We start from the raw sequence: 19,178 nt of genomic DNA, 5'->3' as shown, positions 1-19,178 counted from the left end.
ATGAATGACCTACTTAGGGCCACAGAGAGAACTTCTTATTCTCCATTCCCTATTTCTTGCTTACCATGATTGTCCACTTTCTGTTTTCAGCCTCTGGGAATACTAGTGATCGCAGAGAATAAAACACTTCATCATCCACTTCTTCTGGTTTTCTGGGCAAGCAGTGTAAAAATGTCCAGTCAGAGGCAGCAACTTTAGCAGTCTATGGAAGAGATGGGGGGATAAGACTATGTTTTGAGTATTATATGTGGCTATCACATTTGTTTTCTTTAATATTTAACAACACATATGGCCTGGTGTCAGAGATCATTGCAAAGTGAGAGACATAAAGCAGCATGCAAAGATATAAAGAAGGGTGTAAGCTCAAGGAACCCAGGGGAAATGTATAAGATACTTTCACTCTTGGAAATTTATTGTCATTTTTGTATTTGGGATATCATCACTTTCAATTAAACCACTAACTCTGTCTAGGGGGATAGTGGACATTTCAGTAAAGAACTCTACCAGTATAGTATGTGGCTGATAGCAAAAGTCACTGATTGTACCACAGTATATTTTAGAAGTTTCTTTTATATGATTGTGTTGTATTTTGAGCTTATCTCCAAATTATGCCTTTTAGCACTTGAAGCATACTTTATTACCAGTTAAAACAATTTTGTAAAAGAGCACTGAGACAGGAGTACATTAAACAGGGTTAGGGGCACTGTACTAGATGTTTCATTCTTTTTTTTAACTTTTTTTATTGATTATGCCATTACATTTGCTCTACTCCCCCCTCCATTCCCCTCCACCCTGCATAACCCTCCCCCACAATTTCCCCCTTTAGTTCATGAACACGTGTCTCAAATTCTTTAGATTCTGTATTTCCCCTGCTATTCTTACCCTCCCCCTATCTATTTTCTATCTACTGTCTATGTTACTTATTTTCTGTACCTTCTTCCTCCTTCCCCTCCTCCCACTCCCCTGTTGCTAACCCTCCATGAGATCTTCATTTCTATGTTTCCACTCCTGATCTAGCTGTCCTCTTAGTTTTCTTTTGTTTTAGGTGTGGTTCTTAATAACTGTGAGTTTGCTGTCCTTTCACTGTTCATCTTTTTTATCTTCTTTTTCTTAGGTAAGTCCCTTTAACATTTCATATAATAAGGGCTTGGTGATGATGAACTCCTTGAATTTGATCTTATCTGAGAAGCACTTTATCTGTCCTTCCATTCTAAATGAAAACTTTGCTGGATAGAGCAATCTTGGTTGTAGATCTTTGGTTTTCATGACTTGCATTACCTCTTTCCAGCCCCTTCTTGCCTGTAAGGTCTCTTTTAAGAAATCAGCTGACAGTCTGATGGGAACTCCTTTGTAGGTGACTGTCCCCTTATCTCTTGCTGCTTCTAGGATTCTCTCCTTCATTTTAATCTTGGCTAATGTAATGATGATGTGCCTTGGTGTGTTCCTTCTTGGGTCCGTCCAACTTCTTTGGGACTCTCTGAGCTTCCTGGATTTCCTGGAAGTCTATTTCCTTTGCCAGATTGGGGAAATTCTCCTTTATTATTTGTTAAAATAAGTTTTCCACTGGTGGCTGTGCCTTTCCCCCTTCTGGTACTCCTATAATTCGGATGTTGGAACGTTTAAAGATGTCCTGGAGGTTCCTAAGCTTCTCCTCATTTTTCTGAATTCTTATTTCTTCATTCTTTTCTGTTTGATCATTTTTTTCTTCCTTCTGGTCCACTCCCTTGGTTTGAGTCCCAATTTTCTTTCCATTACTATTGGTTTCCTTTGTATTACCATTCATTTCAATTAGTTTAGCTTCCATATGTTTCTCTAATTTGTGACTAAAATCAACCAGTTCTGTAAGGATCCTGATAACCAGTGTTTTGAACTGCATCTGAAAGACTGGCTATTTCTTCATCGCTTAGATCTATCGGTTCTGGGGCTCTGAGTTGTCCTAGAGCCATTTTTGGTCTATTCGTGTTGTTAAGTAAGCAGAGCGAAGCCTTAGTTGTTTACCAGGACGGGGCGACCCAGGTCGCTGGTTTATGACGCTGTGTGTGTGGGCTTGGTCAGAGAGGGAGCAATGGCGGTCCTCTCCGCTAGCCCAGCCCGTCCAGTCACACAACATGCCTCGGGCCTGTTTATCCGATCAGAATTGTGCGAGGCTGCTGCCCTGCGCAGGCTTCTCTTCTCACTGGTTTCTCCGCACGTAAACGTGCGACCAACTGACCCACCGCGCCTCTTCCCTGTGTGCTCCCGTTGCTAGCTCGCTCATGATCAGCGCTTTCGGCTGCTTGCGAGCTCACTGCGCACCACCTGGGAATTTTTTCTTGCTAACCTGTTCCGCTGCTGGCTTCGCTCCTCATACCGGTCCAGCTGAGTATCTAGTTGTCCTTTGGACTCTGTATTGTTGATTTTCCGTGTGGCTTGGTTGTGACTGCTGTTAAAAATAGTTGTTCTTAGATTTGGTTGTGCACAGAAGCAAGGTGGTTCCTCCACCTACGTCTCCATCTTGGCGGAAGTCCCTAGATGTTTCATTCTTAATGCAAATGTTCTAATAGTTTTAATATTTTCCAACAGTTAATTCCTGAAAGTTACATTTTTCATCCATTTCCATGATGATGAAAATGTTCATCATTTGTTCACTTACAGATTCAAAACTACATTTCATCGTAATTTCTTACCTCAAAATTACTGCCTTTGTATTTAAAACTTGTTTTACCTCCCACTCTAGGTCTAGGTTCAGAACCTTCTGAGCTTCTAAATACTGGAAAAGTGACAAGGGAAAAGAATAACATTTGACCCTGTCATACAGCAGTGAGATTAATGCTCTTCTTGTCTACAGTTCCAGCAATGAAAAAACATCTAAGTTTGTCAAGGGAAGTATGGGGTAAACCACAGAGAATTTAAAAATTCTCCATGGATACAGAAAACATACTGACATTTTTCAGAGGATAAGTGGTGGGGGAGTTGGGTGAAAAAGGTGAAGAAATAAGAAAAACCCTAATAGACAACAGTATGTTGATTACTGAAAGGAAGGGAGGGATGGGGAGACATAGGAGAGGGTAAAGGGGCAATAAATGGTGATGGAAGGAGTCTTGACTTGGAGTGGAGAACATACAATACAATATACAGATGATGTATTATAGAATTGTACACCTGAAACCTATATAATTTTATTAACCAATGTTACCCCAATAAATTCGATTTAAAAAAACAAAAAATATCTCCATGAAAATATTTTCCACATATATGACAAGGGATTAACTATAATTTATAAATAACTTCTATAATAAAGAACAAAAAGCAAAAAATAGAAAATGGGCAGAGGATATGATAGTGGCTTATAGAAAAAAGCATGGAAGTAGCCAATAAACACAAAAAGGTGTTTAACTTCATTAGTAATCAGTGAAATGCAAATTTAAAAAAACACAAGACACCAATTTTAAAATTAAAAATGTAAATAACTAAGGATGGAGAAAGTTTGCAGGGAGTATTAAGTTGTCAATCCTTTTCAGATGGTCAACTTAGCAGCATTTTCTATGTTTTACAATGTATATGCCATTTTGCCCAGAAATTCTTTATCTAGGGACCTATTCTCCAGTAATATTTTCACATAGAAACAAATGGAGATCATATGGAGGGTTATCAATGGGGAGTGGGAGAACAGAGAGGGGGAAAAGGTACAGAGAATAAGTAGCATAAATGGTAGGTGGAAAATAGACAGGGGGAGGGTAAGAATAGTATGGGAAATGTAGAAGCCAAAGAATTTATATGTATGATCCATGGACATGAACTAAAGGGAGGGAATGTGGGTGGGAGGGGGTATGCGGGGCAGAGAGGAGTGAAGGGAGGGAAATGGGACAACTGTAATAGCATAATCAACAAAATATATTTTAAAAAAGAAATATGCATAAGGATATTCATTGCAGTATTGTTTGTAAAGGACACATGCACAAAGCCAAAGCAGGGTAGGGTCAGGGGATGGAAGTGGGAATGGTCGGGGTGGGGGGAAGTGATGGGGGGAAAATGGAGACAGCTATACTTGAACAACAATACAAAATGTGGGAAAAAAGACCAAAATGCAGGACTTCTGGTCACAATGGAGGTGTAGGTAGAAATACTGTACCTCCTTGCACAACCAAATTTAAGGTCAACAAAAATTTAGAAGCAAAAACATAACCAAAACAGACAGAAAATTGAACTGTATTGAAGTCCAACAACAACGAACCATTCATCCAGACCAGTAATAGGGGTGGAGTTGGTGGCCAGTGGGAAGGGGTCGCAGTAGGAAAAAGCAGGCGCTCAGGTGGCAGTTGGCAGATCCCAGGCATGGGGTGGCAATGGGCAGACCCAGTGAGAGTGCAAGGTGGCTGGATGACCATGGTCACACATTCAGGTGCAGATAAACCAGGTTAAAAAAAAAAAAAAACGGGCAGTGAGACAGACCACGCAACCCAGGGGCCCAGCGGCCCAGCTTAAAGCCTGAAAGCACCAATTTGAAAAACTTTTGGGGGTTGAGGTGCCAGAAGAGGCTCTTAGCCTCACAGGAGAGTTCATTGGAGAGATCCACAGGGTCCTAGAATGTACACAAGACCACCCACCCAGGAACCAGCACCAGAAGGGCCCAATTTGCTTGTGGGAAGCAACAGAGACCAAAATCTGAGAGAGAGCAGAACAAACACCATTGCTTCCTCTCTGACCCCACATAGGGCATCACAGCCCAATGATGTGGGCCGCCCTGCCCTGGTGAATACCTAAGGCACCACCCCTCATAACTAACAGGCATGAGCAAACCAAAACATTATGGCTCAAGCAGAAGAACAGCTCAAAGCCCCAGAGCTAATACTTTTAAATGACAAAGAAATAGCCAACCTATCGGATGCACAGTTCAAAACACTGGTGATCAGGATGCTCACAGAACTGGTTGATTTTAGTCACAAATTAGATGAGAAAATGAAAGCTACACTAAGTGAAATGAAGCAAAATGCACAGGGAACCAATAGTGATGGGAAGAAAACTGGGACTCAAATCAATGGAGTGGACCAGAATGAAGAAAGAAATAACCAAACAGAAAAGAATGAAGAAATAAGAATTCAAAAAAATGAGGAGAGGCTTAGGAACTCCAGAACAACTTTGAACATTCTAACATCCGAATTATAGGGGTACCAAAAGGGAAAGAGGAAGAGCAACAAGTGGAAAATTTATTTGAACAAATAATGAAGGAGAACTTCCCCAATCTGGCAAAGGAAATAGACTTCCAGAAAATCCAGGAAGCTCAGAATCCCAAAGAAGAAGGACCCAAGGAGGAACACACAAGGCACATGATAATTGCATTAGCCAAGATTAAAATGAAGGAGAGAATTCTAGAAGCAGCAATAGATAAGGGGACAGTCACCTACAAAGGAGTTCCCATCAGACTGTGAGCTGATTTCTCAAAAGAGACCTTACAGGCAAGAAGGGGCTGGAAAGAAGTATTCCAAGTCATGAAATCCAAAGACCTATATCCAAGATTGCTCTATCCAGCGAAGCTTTCATTTAGAATGGAAGGGCGGATAAAGTGCTTCTCAGATAAGGTCAAGTTCAAGGAATTCATTATCACGAAGTCCTTATTATATGAAATGTTAAAGGGACTTATCTAAGTAAAAGGAGTTAAAATATGAACAGTGAAAGGACAGCAAACTCACAGTTATTAACAACCACACCTAAAACAAAAGCAAACTAAGTGGACAGCTAGATCAGGAGCAGAACCATAGAAATGGAGATCACATGGAGGGTTAGCAACAGGGGAGTGGAGGAGGAGAAGGGGGGAGAAGGCACAGAGAATAAGTAGCATAGGCAGTAGGTAGAAAATAGGGCAGAGGGAAGAATAGTATGGGAAATGTAGAAGTTAAAGATCTTGTGACACATGGACATGAACTAAATGGGGGGGGGAATAGGGTGAATGGGGTGTGCAGGGTGGACAGGAATGAAGGGGGTAAAATGGGACAAGTGTAATGGCATAATCAATAAAATATATTTTTAAAAAGGGCACTAGCCTAATTTTTTACCAGGAAGCATTTTAAGTGAATTATAGTTCATTCATACTTTGGAACTCTATGCAACCATTTAAAAGAATGAAAAATATCCAAATGAATGGATAAGTGAAAAATGTAAGTTGGAGTAATATGCCATGTGTGATAAATCAATAGTTGTGTGTATAGGCATATGTAAATACACAGAAAAGTTCAGCAAAGAGACACATCAGATTGATAAACACTGGCTACCTCTGGGAAGTCACTCTTAAGGGGAGGGGGAAAGACATTTTCACTTTTTACTTCTCAAACTTTATTCTCCTGACATATAAACAAAAGGAGCTTATATTTATATAATATTTTATCAATAAAATACCTACTATAATTACTTAATTACCCTTTCTCCACTAAAACAGATTAGTTACTCTGCTGACAAAATCCCAATGTCCACCTGACTTTTAGAGTTTTCCTCTAGGACAGTGGTTTTCAACGTGTGACCCTTGAGCAGAGGCATTGCATTACCTGGGAACTTGGTAGGAATGCAAATCTTGGGTCTCACCCCTAAACTACTGATTCAGCATCCCCATGGGAGTGAGGTCCTTCCAGCTGTATATTAACATCTCCTCCAGACAATTCTAATGTGTGCTCAACATTAAGCATTGCTTCAGATATTCATGAAAGGCAACGCAATAGATAGGAATCCCCTGGGAATGCCCTGGAGAAAGTTAGCAAAACTCAAGTGGACTTGTATCCCTAGAAAACAGTCAAGGACTGGCCTGAAGAACATAATTATAGAGCATTACTTAGAGAAGAAATCGTAAGAAACTGCATGCGACAGAAGTAACCTTATGTCTCTAAACATATAAAGTGTAAATCATTTTGAAGCGTCCACTGCTGAGAGAGAGAAAAGTTAGCTTCTTTATTCTGCCTGGGTTTCAAATTCCTTCAACCAGGACAGAAGTGTCCCTCTAATCTTTATAGCTAATCTTCAGGGATAGAGAATTCCTTAGGGGATATAGTCAGTGGTTCCTTCATAGGGAATGAAAGAACAGTTTACTCTTCCTAAAGTGAATGAGTGATTAGATGGTTCTGGCCTTTATGAATAGACTTAATGAATCTTCAGAAAGGCATCACTTTGTACCTTCATTGTAATCTGGTAACCTTGGAAAGCCTGGAGACGCTTTTTCTTCTCCTCTTCTTGTCCCATGCTTACCCAAGTGTCTGTTATTAATACATTGCCTCCACGAGCTGCTTCCAATGGATCATTCGTCAGTAACAGCTTGGTACTGTTCTAAAATACACAAGCATGCCAATTAAACGTGGGACAGGTAAAAGCAATAACAACATTACATATAGGAACATACCTCCTTGGCATACCACTCTGCCAACTTGATTACACTGGGATCTGGCTCATAACCCTGCAGGGGGAAGAATGTAAGTGTTATTTAGGTAACTTTATTCTATATGCTTTCTTACATAAGGATTATATTCTTTTCAACAAAATTCCCACTCTTCTTCCCTTTTTATGCTTTAAGTTGTAGTGCAAAATGAAAGGGTCAGGCCAGTTTCCCAACCTGCCAGACTGCTCATGACCCAGTCAGGCCAGTTTTCCAACCCACTGGGCTAGTCATGACTCAGTTGTCCCAACTCACTTTGTAGCTCACTGCTTAATCAATACTCTCTTCCACCTAGAACTATAGACATCTGATGCCAGCCATAATGGCTGCTCATCAGAATGACCTTCCTATACTTGGGAACAGCCTGGTCCCTTACCTTACCCATCCCTACTCACATCCTGAAACACTGAGGCAACTGCCCAGAAGAACAACAATCTAACCCTTCCCTCATTCCCGTACAAAACATGCACTTTTTCTTTAAAAAAAAACCCATTCCTGTCTCTTCCCAGGGCTACAGTCAGTCTAGACTCAATTTACCTATAAGCTCAGCATAAAATAAAGGCACTTGGATCAGATCTTCCTGCTCCTTCTGCCTCTATCTCTCGCATTTCTAACACAACCATGTTCAACAGTATATATTTATATCTTGATCAAACAAACCTTAATAGTGCCTTGGCATTGAAAAATATGACCAATTGCCCCATTTTCTTTTATTGTTTTGGCCTCTTTAGTCATAAAGCCAAACAGACTAGGGTGCTTTTTAGCTCTTGGTTGTACCACTTCTTATTCCTCTGATAACTTAAGAGAGTCATATACATAATTGTACAACCTTATGCATTTTTGTCTCAGAGTCTTTCCACAAGCTGTTTTTTTTTTAATGCTCTTTTGTCTGAAATGTTTTTCCACACCCACTCCGTGTGGATAACACTTTCTGGTCTCAGCTCAAATATTTCCTACTCAGAAAAACCCTCCATGAAACCCTCAGAAAAAGCCAACTAAATACTAACAGCCTACATACACACATTTTTTTTTGCACTCACCAACAAGAGTTCTGAGTGCCGGGTACTTGCTCCAAAATGGCACTTACACAGCAAGCACACTGTTTTTGCTAAAATATATTTGTTCGGGATGGTTTGGTGAGAGAAGAGTGACTTGAGTGAGGCAAGCAAGGTGCCTAGTGCATGAAATCTAAGGAGGCACTCACTGTCAGAATCCTGCAAATACAAATTTTACACCATAAGGTACCTGATTTGCTCACCCTAGCCTCAACTCCAGGTGAAAGGACATTATAAGAGCAGCTAAAACCCTCATGCTACTCCAGACCCCACAGGTGGCCCCTCTCCTTCCATCCTCTCCTTCCAATCTGTTCTGTACATTATAACAAGGTTTTTTTCTCTGAAGCCTTCAATGTTTACTATTTGTTTCTTAAGTCAAAGCTGATTAAGAGTATCAAGGCTCCCCACTGACATCCTCTGCTTCTGTCTGTTTTAATTTTTCCCAACATCTTGCTGTAGGAAATCCTACCATATTGACATCCCTGCACATGTCTAGCCCTTTTCTGCCACCACAGCCTTTTACCCTTGAGCACCACCCCCTTTGTCATCTCCTTGGTGTCTTCAAAGGAACATGTCAGCTCCTCCTTTGTCAAAACTCCAGCCCAGCTTCAACCTCTACACCCTCCATATAGAAGTCTTGTCTGTCCAAACACCATAATCATTTTCACTTTTTCCTTCACACTTCTCATTTTCCTAAATTCTTAGCTTTGATTATGAGTTGGTTTTTATAAATTCTCAGTAGGGCATTGTGGTGGACACTGTGATGTGCCACCAAGATTCACATTTATGAATAAAGGACTTATTCCACAGCTGTGGGGAATGTTGCTGAAAGATGTCTTTCAGCTCTCACCCTTCTTTTGGCACTGCCTCAGCTGCAGGGAGCTGATGCACCCAAGGTCACATACATTAGAACGAGCTACAGTCCATGAGTGGTTGACAGGAGGGTATGAAAACCACACTCCCTCCTCCTACCTCAGAACAGCTCTGAATAGACATATCAGATCTAGAACTCTCCATAAAGTCAGCAGAAGCACTTGTTGGGCCTGCATCACGGGTTGGTTTCTCCCTCTGCTCACTCCTGCTTCCTTTACCTCCCTTGCACAGGTGTTGATCCCAAGGGCACACCCTAATAAACATCATATGGGATAAATTCTGTCTCGAATTCTGCTTCCCAGGAATCTCAACTTGTGAAATATATGTTTGACTTTATTCATTCAAAATTGTTTTTATTTGCACATGATTGTCTACCATAATTCCTTCTCTCATTACAAAATTCTTGAGGAAAGAAACTATTCAGCCCTGGCTGAGTGGCTTGGTTGGTTAGTGTATCATCTCATACACCAAAAGGTTTCAGGTTCAATTCCTGGTTGTGGGTTTGATCTCCACTCATGTACAGGAGGCAACTAATTGATGTTTCTCTTTCACATGTATGTTTTTCTCTCCCTTCCTCTGTCTCTAAAATCAATCAACAGATCCTAGGATAAGGATTTAAAAAAAAACTATTCAGGTGTTTATGATGATGGCTACAGAAATTTTAGTAGCTTTACTACCCTTTAAGCAGCCATACATTTTGGAATTTTGTTTATTGGGATTTGGGGAAAGTAATTAATAAAGGTTTGGTAATTGGGTAACTAATGTTGTGAGCATTCATACTGGTATACATAAATGAAAAGACTTGGCTATTACCTCATGTGTTCCTGCCCTGAAAATTGAGCCTTCTTTTTGAAGAGCAAGTTTTTATACTCCCTAAGTATACTTATTCTTAGAGAAGGAATCAATAAGTACCTAGTGAACCAATGGAGAGGTTTGGAAATTAGAAAAGCATCCAACCTTGCATGCACTGGGTCATGACTGAGAATACAAAGTGAAATTCTTTATTTACACCTCAGCTTTCAATACTAAATCACTCATTGGTTTTTACATAAATGTTAAAACCAGAGGAGGAAGATGATTAACAAACCCAGTTCAGTCTAAATATCCACTTAGAATGATGTTAAAATCATTACCATTAATAGTTTATGGAACAATTTTACAATCAAGGACAAAATTATGTTTTCTTGAAGATGTAAGTTATTCTTGGTTGAAGAATGGGGAAATAGATTAATTATGGCCTTGGAAACTTTTTGGTGCTTCTTAAATTTATAATAAATCTCCTAGCTCTATCTTTAAAGGAAATAGGTCTACTTATAAATTGATAGAACAACTTCTACACTATTGGACTTTCCAGAAGACATTTTAGAACTCTTACTCCCTCTGAGAATTAACCAGGTTTTAGTACAGTTTATCATTTAAATGAGTTTCTGCATAATAACAATGCTGAAATTACTCTAACACTGGGATTTTTTCCTTCGATGCTAATAAAACACCTTTGACATGCAATAAAATGTTTAAATCATATTTCTCCAACAAAATAAATCCTTTCCAAAAACATCTTATAGCAAGGAACAATTATTGTTAATGTATGTTTTATCTGTAAAAACTAACTGCAGTAATAGTTCACATTAATACAGCACTTCCTCAAACTAGATTTGTAGTGAGAGTACTAATTCTTTTCATAAAGTGAAGAAGCACCACATTAAGCACATGCCAAATTTGACCCTTATTTCAGTTCGAGCTGAATAGAAGAGAATTATCTGTTGCAAGAATTATCTCTCTGAGTCCCAAAAGTTTACTATAATAGGATGACTGCTTTTTTCTTTTATGGCAAGTGTATTAGGCAGAATAGTGTCCTTAAAAAACTTCATTCCCACCCAGAATCTCAGAATGTTACCTTATTTAGAAGTAGGGTCTTTGCAAATGTCATTAGTTAAGATGAGGTCATACTGGATCAGGATGGGCCTAAATTTAATATGTCTTCATAAAAAATGGACATTTGTAAAGAGAAACACAGACAGGAAGGGAAGGAGATGGAGGCAGAGGTTGAAGAGATGCAACCACAAACCAAGGAACACCTGGGGCCACCAGAAGTAGGAAGAGACAGGAAGGATCCTGCCCTAGAGATTTCAAAAAGAGTATGGCCCTGCCAGCACCTTGATTTTGGACTTCTAGTCTGTAGGATAAACAGTGAAACAATAAATTTCTGTTGTTTTAAGCCACCAACATTGTGATAATTTGTTAGCCCCTGTGAATTAAGGCAGCAAAGTACATTGAGTCAAATTGATCCAGAAAGAACACTAGGGAAAAACATCTTGTTTTATTTTGTTTTGTTTTGGCAGAATGTAGCAGACAATGGTGATGCTCTACTCAGATGCCATCAGAAGGTACTTTTTTGTAGCCTTTTCTCCCTCTCCCCATTTCAGTGTGCTATTTACATGGAGAACTAACTCTTCGTCAGAACATGACCCTCTGGCTACCAGCTACCTTTATTGCCAGAAGTGGCAGGACATTTGTTATCCCATGTCTCCTTGCTTCACTTGACCAAGGACTGGTTCAAAAGATGAAAGGATGAAAGCCCACTTTCCTTTCCCCAGGCTGGAATAACTCTGGGGTATAATTTATACTCCAAAGTACCTGTGGGATCAAGCTGAAGGTCCCTTTGTGAGACTGTGCCTGATATAGCACTAAGGTGACCACATTATCCTGGTTTGCTTGGGACTATCTCAGTTTTAGCACTGACAGTCCCATGTCCCCAGAAATCCATACACTTGGACAAACCAGAATGGTTGGTCACTATAAATGGGATTGTTGCTTAGGTTCTTCCCTTTCTGTGTTTTGCTATCCCTATTACCCTACAGGCTTCCTTTCAGAGTACTTCCTTAATAAGTCACTTATATATAAATCTTCATAGGGGTCTCCTTGTGGAGAACTTGGCCCAAGACATTGGTAGAGGGTGGGGGTGAATACCGAGTGCTTGAACACCTCAAAGACTGGAATATTTCCTGTTGAAAAAATGCAGATATTAATCCACATTTTGAAATTCAAGTTACTACTGATTGACAAATAAACATATCAAACTCAAGAAGCAAAAGCTGGGAGGAATTTTCATTCCTCAAATATTTACCTCTGGATATCTTAGCTTATCAGAGTAAACCACAGCAGTGACAATTGAGATAATAGCAAACACATGCTTGATTAGAAACATACTGGTGCACAATAATTGTGACTAGTAATCAATAATGAGATGTTCAATTCTATCTTTTACTTTTTTTAATGGTTTCTTTTTTAGGGGAAGTTTCCTTTCAAAAGACTCCTGATAGAATATTAGTATTCAGTAAAAACATAATGGGGAAAACAATTCCGTAGAGATGGGATTTTTAAAAAGATTTTGTGGGAATCCTTCAGGATTGCTTTGTGTTTGAGTCTATTGTAGGGTTAATTTTTATCCTCTAAAAGGCCTATTTATTTTGAATGAAGCTGCAGGTATCTTAATCTAGGGCTTGTCCCAGAGAAATCTATACTTTTTATTTTAGTATATTTAATTATACTTTTATGTTATTATGTAGGTAAAACATTCACATGTTAAGAAATTCAAACCATATGAAAGGATATACTGTGAAAAGAAAGTCTTCCTCTTACCTCTATTCTTTAACCTCCCAGTTCTCCTTCTCAGAGCAACAACTACAGTATATTACCAGTTCATTATGTCTCAGAAGGGTTAATTTATTTTTTTTCATTTTATTTTATTTTATTTTATTATTATTTATTTTAATATTAAATTTTATTTAGTTACTTTTCAAGTACATTTTTTTTATCTATTTCTCCCATCCCACCCCACCCCCCACCCGGTCTCCCCCCTCCCTCCCATTCCCCCCCCAGTCCTCATCTCTGTGTCTTTCATACTTGTTCCTCAAAATCCCTCCCCCTTTTTCCCCTTAAGTTCCCTTCCCTCTCCCCTCTGGTCGCTGCCCACTTGTTCTCTATTTCAGCATCTTTGTTTTTATTCTGTTTGCTTGTTTGTTTTATTCTTTAGCTTCCTGTCAAAGGTGAGATCATATGGTATTTGTCCTTCAATGCCTGGCCTATTTCACTCAGCATAATGCTTTCCAGTTCCATCCATGTTGTTGCAAAAGGTAGTAGCTCCTTCTTTCTCTCTGCTGCATAGAATTCCATGGTGTATATGTACCACAATTTTTCGATCCATTCGTTTACTGATGGGCACCTAGGTTGCTTCCAACTCTTGGCTATTGTAAATTGTGCTGCTATGAACATTGTGGTGCATAGGTTCTTTGAAATTGATGTTTTAGGATTCTTGGGATATAATCCTAGCAGTGGAATTGCTGGGTCAAAAGGCAGGTCAATTTTTATTTTTCTGAGAAAATTCCATACTGTTTTCCATAATAGTTGTACCAGTCTGCAATCCCACCAACAGTGAACTAAGGTCCCCTTTTCCCCACACCCTCTCCAACATTTGTTGTTTGTTGCTTTGTCTATTATAGCCATCCTGACTGGTGTAAAGTGGTATCTCATTGTGGTTTTAATTTGCATCTCTCTGATAGCTAACGATATTGAGCATCTCTTCATGTGTCTCTGGATATTCTGTATGTCCTCTTAGAGAAGTGTCTGTTCAAGTCCTTTTCCCATTTTTTAATTGGGTTCGATGTCTTCCTAGAGTGGAGTCGTGTAAGTTCAGAAGGGTTAATTTAGACCTCTGAAAGAAGTTCTGCTTCCTGTGAATTCTATGAGAGATTAGCAGTAATGTAGGAAGTATGTGGGGATCAGGTTCACAGCTATGTGGGACTGAAATTTTAAAAGCTTATGAGTCCCTCAAAGTGAGCTTGAAGAACTAAGCTGGTACAAATGCCATCACTATGACTTTCACATTATATTGATATTTTTCTGTCACAGTCAACCATTGTCCGAAAATACTATATGGAAAATTCCAGAAATAAATGACAGATGTTTTCAATTGTGTGCTGTTCTGAACAGTATGATGAAATTTCATACCATCCCTCTCATCTCATCCAGGATGTGAATCATCCCTTTGTTTAGCATATTCATGCTGTATACACTGCCTTCCCTTACTCACTTTATAGCTGTCTTGGTTACCAGATCAACTGTTGAGGTATTGCAGTGCTTATGTTCAAGTAGTCATTATTTTACTTAGTAATGTCTTATTCACCTCACTTTATCTCATCATGTAGGCATTTTACTATCTCACATACAATGTGAGATAAGTAAAGAATAAGAAGGGGGAGTGTGGCACAATAATATATTTAGAGAGAGACCACATTCACATAACTTTTATTACAGGATATTGTTATAATTGTTCTATTCTACTATTAGTTATTGTTGTTAATCTTTTACTGGGCCGAATTTATAAATTAAACTTTATCATAGGTATATGTATAGGAAAAACCAGTGCACATAGAGTTCAGTATTTTCTGCAGTGTCAAGCATCTACTGGGGGTCTTGGAATGTATTCTTCATGGATAAGGGAGGACAACTGTACTAGAAAAATGACAGCATTCTCCCCATTCCTTGTGAGTTCTATGCTGTCTGGATTTTATTGCTTTCTTCAGCCTTTGTGGTACCAGTGCACAAGGATGCCAATTATCACAATGGCTGGTTTCAGGGCATTTGAGGGAATCATTCAGACATGCTTTTATGTAGGATGAAAGGTACCAGCCACAACTATATCTTTTTGTAGAGATGGGAAAGTGGGCACTCGAGAAGACAAATGACTATAACAGTAGGGCTGGTAATATAACCTAAATTTTGTGGCCTCACTGTGCTCTTGAATGGTGGAGAGGTTTGCTTTCACTGGCTAACCACATCTGGGGATGATTTAAAGTGGAGGTTAATTTCAAGGCACAAAGTTTCCCTACCTTTGGAGTAGCTGCCTGAATGTGCATTCCGAATTTTGCTGCACTCATCATGATGGAGTGCAGGATGTTGTTTCCATCCCCAATCCAGCTGAGGGTAAGGCCTTTCAGAGAGCCATAGTGTTCCTAGAAGGAAAGAATTTGAAGAAATTATACATAGGAAGGAATCCACTCATGTGAAACAATTATTAGGGTTACGATAAAAGAAACCATCTTCATTCCAATTTTAAGGCTTTGTTGGAATGATTCAACTATTTTTTGCATTATACAGAGCAATTAAATAACATGAATGTACAATCACAAAAAATAGCAAAATGTCATCATATCTTAAATCAAGACATCATATGAATTCATATGAACACTCATATTTTCAAACTTTCAAATATTAATCTTTATTGTATTCACTCATTTATTTAACAAATTAAGCACCATCCATGTCCACTTTCCTTGGCCCTGGAGATGTAACAATGAGCAAAAGAGAAGATAAATTCCTACCTTTATGGACTTTACATTTGTTAGTATAAGAAAAGAGAAATACAATGTACCTAGAACAGAGTAGCATGGTAGTTGAGTATGTTCCCAAGTATATAAAGTTGAAAAACATGCCTGTTAATACTCAGCTGTTTACAGATATAGAGATGTGTACCTAAAGTATAAACACATGCCTAGGAATTATAAATACAGACATCTGGATAATAATTTCCTTGTGGGTTGGAAAGAAATGAGATCAGGGAGAGTTATGCAGTCAGCTTTTATTCTATCTCTAATATTTTACTCAAAAAGAACAAAAAATTCTAAAGTAAGATTTGACAAAACTATGTGATGGGCATGTATTTGTTTTATTTTTCATGAAGTAGCTATAAGTTTTATATATTTTTATGTTTATAAAAAAAGTTAAAGGCTAAGCAATTTGGAAATCACAGGACTAGGTGGCTAAGCCAGGATTTAAATCCAGGTCCATCTGATTTAGATTCCATGTTCTTTTTAAAAATGATTTTATTTACTTATTTTTAGAGAGGGGGAAGGGAGGGAGAAAGAGAGGAAGAGAAACATCAATGTGTGGTTGCCTCTCATGTGCTCCCTACTGGGGACCTGGCCCACAACCCAGGCATGTACCCTGACTGGGAGTCGAACCAGTGACCCTTTGGTTCACAGGCCAGAACTCAATCCGATGAGCCACACCAGCCAGGGCAGATTCCATATTCTTAATAAGTTGCTCTTTAGTTATTCAACTCTCACTTTGAGGATTTCCTATATGAAGGCATTGCACCAAGTCCTGCAGGGGACAGTATAATGAATAGGACATTTCACTGTGCCTGAATGAGTTTATAATCTAGTAATGATAAAGCCCCAGGACAAAGCATTAAGTTATCTGGTGTAAGTTATATGTAAAGCCACGTCCCCAAATAACCACTTGGTATCTAATATCATTGTATTATCCTCTCTGCATAAATCTTATCCTCATCATCAATGAGTTTCATTTTGAGTTTAATCTCACATTTATATGTGTGTACCTTATTCAATGAAGCATGATATAGACCTATCTAGTTTTTCCTGTCTCCCCAGAATAGTCCATAGACACCAAAACCATGGTTTTCAGGATTCCCAGTGGCAAAACTATGTAGATTGGCTGTGGCGAAACAAACAAGATAAATCTTTCAAAGTTAGTTATTCAAGTTCCTAATTTGGCATACCTGGCTAAATGTGAGCCTCAATGCTATGTATTCTGCATGTTCTTAACTCTAGTTTTAAATAATCAGTTTATTAAAATGATAGAAAATTGTCTTATTCTCAGAAGGTATTTCATATATGACCATTTTGAATATGCAAAGCATACTCCACCAGTCTTCACTCCAAAGCTACAAAGCCTGATATGTGGAGGATACACAAAGCTTTTCCATTTTATATGCTCCAGCATTCCCTATTCATCCATTGTGTTACATAGGGCACCAGAAAGCAAAAGGATTGAAAGAACAGGGAATGAGAGAGGGGCTTAAAGAGGTTGGGAATCGGGTTAAGAACAAAGGGCTCTTATAATATGCCATGTTCCTTGAATATCTAGTATACAAACATGCTATAATTATTTGCCAAGATGATATTTAAAAACAAAGCAATACCATCATTGAAACTGTTCCATTTAGAGCTTGTCAAGAACTACTTATTGATTTTGCTCTTGTATAAGGCAAGGAGACAAGCCAACCTGGAGTGTAAGGTAATCAGCCAGGATCTGGATAGGATGGTACAAATCTGACAGTCCGTTGATGATGGGGATGGATGCTTCTTTAGCCAGGATGTCCAGATCTGATTGTTTATACACTCGAGCCAACACTGCATCTGTCATGCTAGATAACACACTACAGCAATTCCAGAAAAGATCATTTAAGTTAATTATACTTAATAATCCATTCTTTAATACAGAATTTTAAACAGCAGTAAGAAATACTGATAAATTATATCAGTATTTTCAGTAAGTTACAACTACCTATTAACACAACAGATTTAAAAGCTAATGATAAACATATAGTCATTACAGAAGCCAAATGTTGTTCCACTGACATCCTAAACAGTGACTCTTGATTTTACTATTTTTTACAGAGATAAAAAATCAATTGTGGGCCTAACAGTAATAATAATGAATTATAATTAATAAGTAGCAGTTGGTGAAGGCAAAAGGAACAAGACTAAAATCAAGATATACTGAGAAATATTAATGACCTGGCACGTAGCTAATTTTCTTTTATATCATCCCACAGAAAAATACACATTTTCACTGTAAAATTGAAAGTGCCAGTGTGGCACCAATGGAGGTGCACACACATTGCCTTACAAGAGAAAACTTTTTGGGAGGAGTGCCATTAACTCAAATTCCCCAGCTGCTATACCTTCAGAACCCACTTCAGCATGCCTTCCAAGGCCCCACTCTCCCCAGGCTGTTCCCACCAATGACTGAGCATGGTGGAGGCACCAGAGCTGGGCCATTCTGCCTGACACAGGATTTTTCTGTTGGGTAGTCTGGTGAGGCTCTTTATTAGCCTGGCTGAAAATTTCTGAGGTTCAATGTGTCTGAGGTTCTTTCTATTCTTTCTTCTTCCTTTCTCCTCTTCTTTCACTGGTGTTAGACCTGCGTCACCCTCTGAAGGCTCTCCCTGCCTACTGCTGCTTTGTCTCTCCTTAATCATTTACAGTTGTTTCCCCAAATACATCTCTTGTATATCTCATTCCATCCAGTGAACTTAAACTGACACAGACAGCAATGAGCCTGAGAAGGCATTCAGTTCTTGCCCCTGCACTCTGCATAACTACCAGCATCTCTGAAAAAGACAGAAGGTGTTCAACATCATGCAACACACACACATACACAAAAATCTACCAAGAAAGCAACACATATCAAATCATGGCCACAAATTCAAACAATTCATAGAAAGATGGATATTATTGTTCTCATTTCATAGCTGAAGGACCTGAGACACAGAGGTTAAGTAACTTGTCCTAGATCACAGCTAATTAATTTAGAGGAGCTCATATTCAAATCAGTTTAACTCAAAAGTCCATATTCTTACTATTACAACACATGGCCTCAAATTTTCAAATGACAAAGAATCTGAAAGGAGAGTCTAGGATCCAGATTTGAAATTCTCTTCATATGTCAGAATAATGGTTGTCCCTCAGCTGAAGCTTTGGCCTTATAAAAATAGCAAGAATGTAGAACTTCCACCAAGATGGAGGCATAGGTGGAGACGCCATGCTTTCTCCCACAACCAAGTTGAGAGACAACAAAATATTAGCAATAGAAAACACAGCCAGAACACAGAAAATTGAATTTTTCGGAAGTCTGATAACAACAAATTCTTCAGCCTGGGTAAGAGGGGCGAAGCCAGCAACTGGCAGAGCAAGGTTGCACAGGAAAACTCGGTCAGATGGACTCAGGTGCACGTGGATCCCAGGCATGGGGTTGCAGTGGGTGGACCC

At 39.0% G+C, this 19,178-nt stretch overlaps 1 protein-coding gene across 1 annotated transcript in view; it reads right to left on the bottom strand.

The window, feature by feature from the left end:
• Nucleotides 1–19,178, bottom strand: part of OTC (ornithine transcarbamylase) — a 78,978-nt gene that overhangs the window by 9,094 nt on the left and 50,706 nt on the right. Inside the window, exons 5-9 of the mRNA XM_037165127.2 lie at nt 17,410–17,563; nt 15,213–15,335; nt 7,361–7,414; nt 7,138–7,287; nt 65–202 (exon numbers count right to left, since the gene is read on the bottom strand). Coding sequence (XP_037021022.2) covers nt 65–202; nt 7,138–7,287; nt 7,361–7,414; nt 15,213–15,335; nt 17,410–17,563 — 619 coding nt within the window. The remainder of the gene's footprint in view (nt 1–64; nt 203–7,137; nt 7,288–7,360; nt 7,415–15,212; nt 15,336–17,409; nt 17,564–19,178) is intronic.

This window comes from Artibeus jamaicensis, unplaced genomic scaffold (assembly GCF_021234435.1).
Source record: "Artibeus jamaicensis isolate MK-2021 breed Jamaican fruit bat unplaced genomic scaffold, CSHL_Jam_final contig_60, whole genome shotgun sequence".
In the NCBI taxonomy this organism is placed as follows: domain Eukaryota; kingdom Metazoa; phylum Chordata; class Mammalia; order Chiroptera; family Phyllostomidae; genus Artibeus; species Artibeus jamaicensis.
The sequence above is the reverse complement of the archived record's forward strand: the minus strand, read 5'-3'. Positions and strand labels throughout refer to the sequence as shown.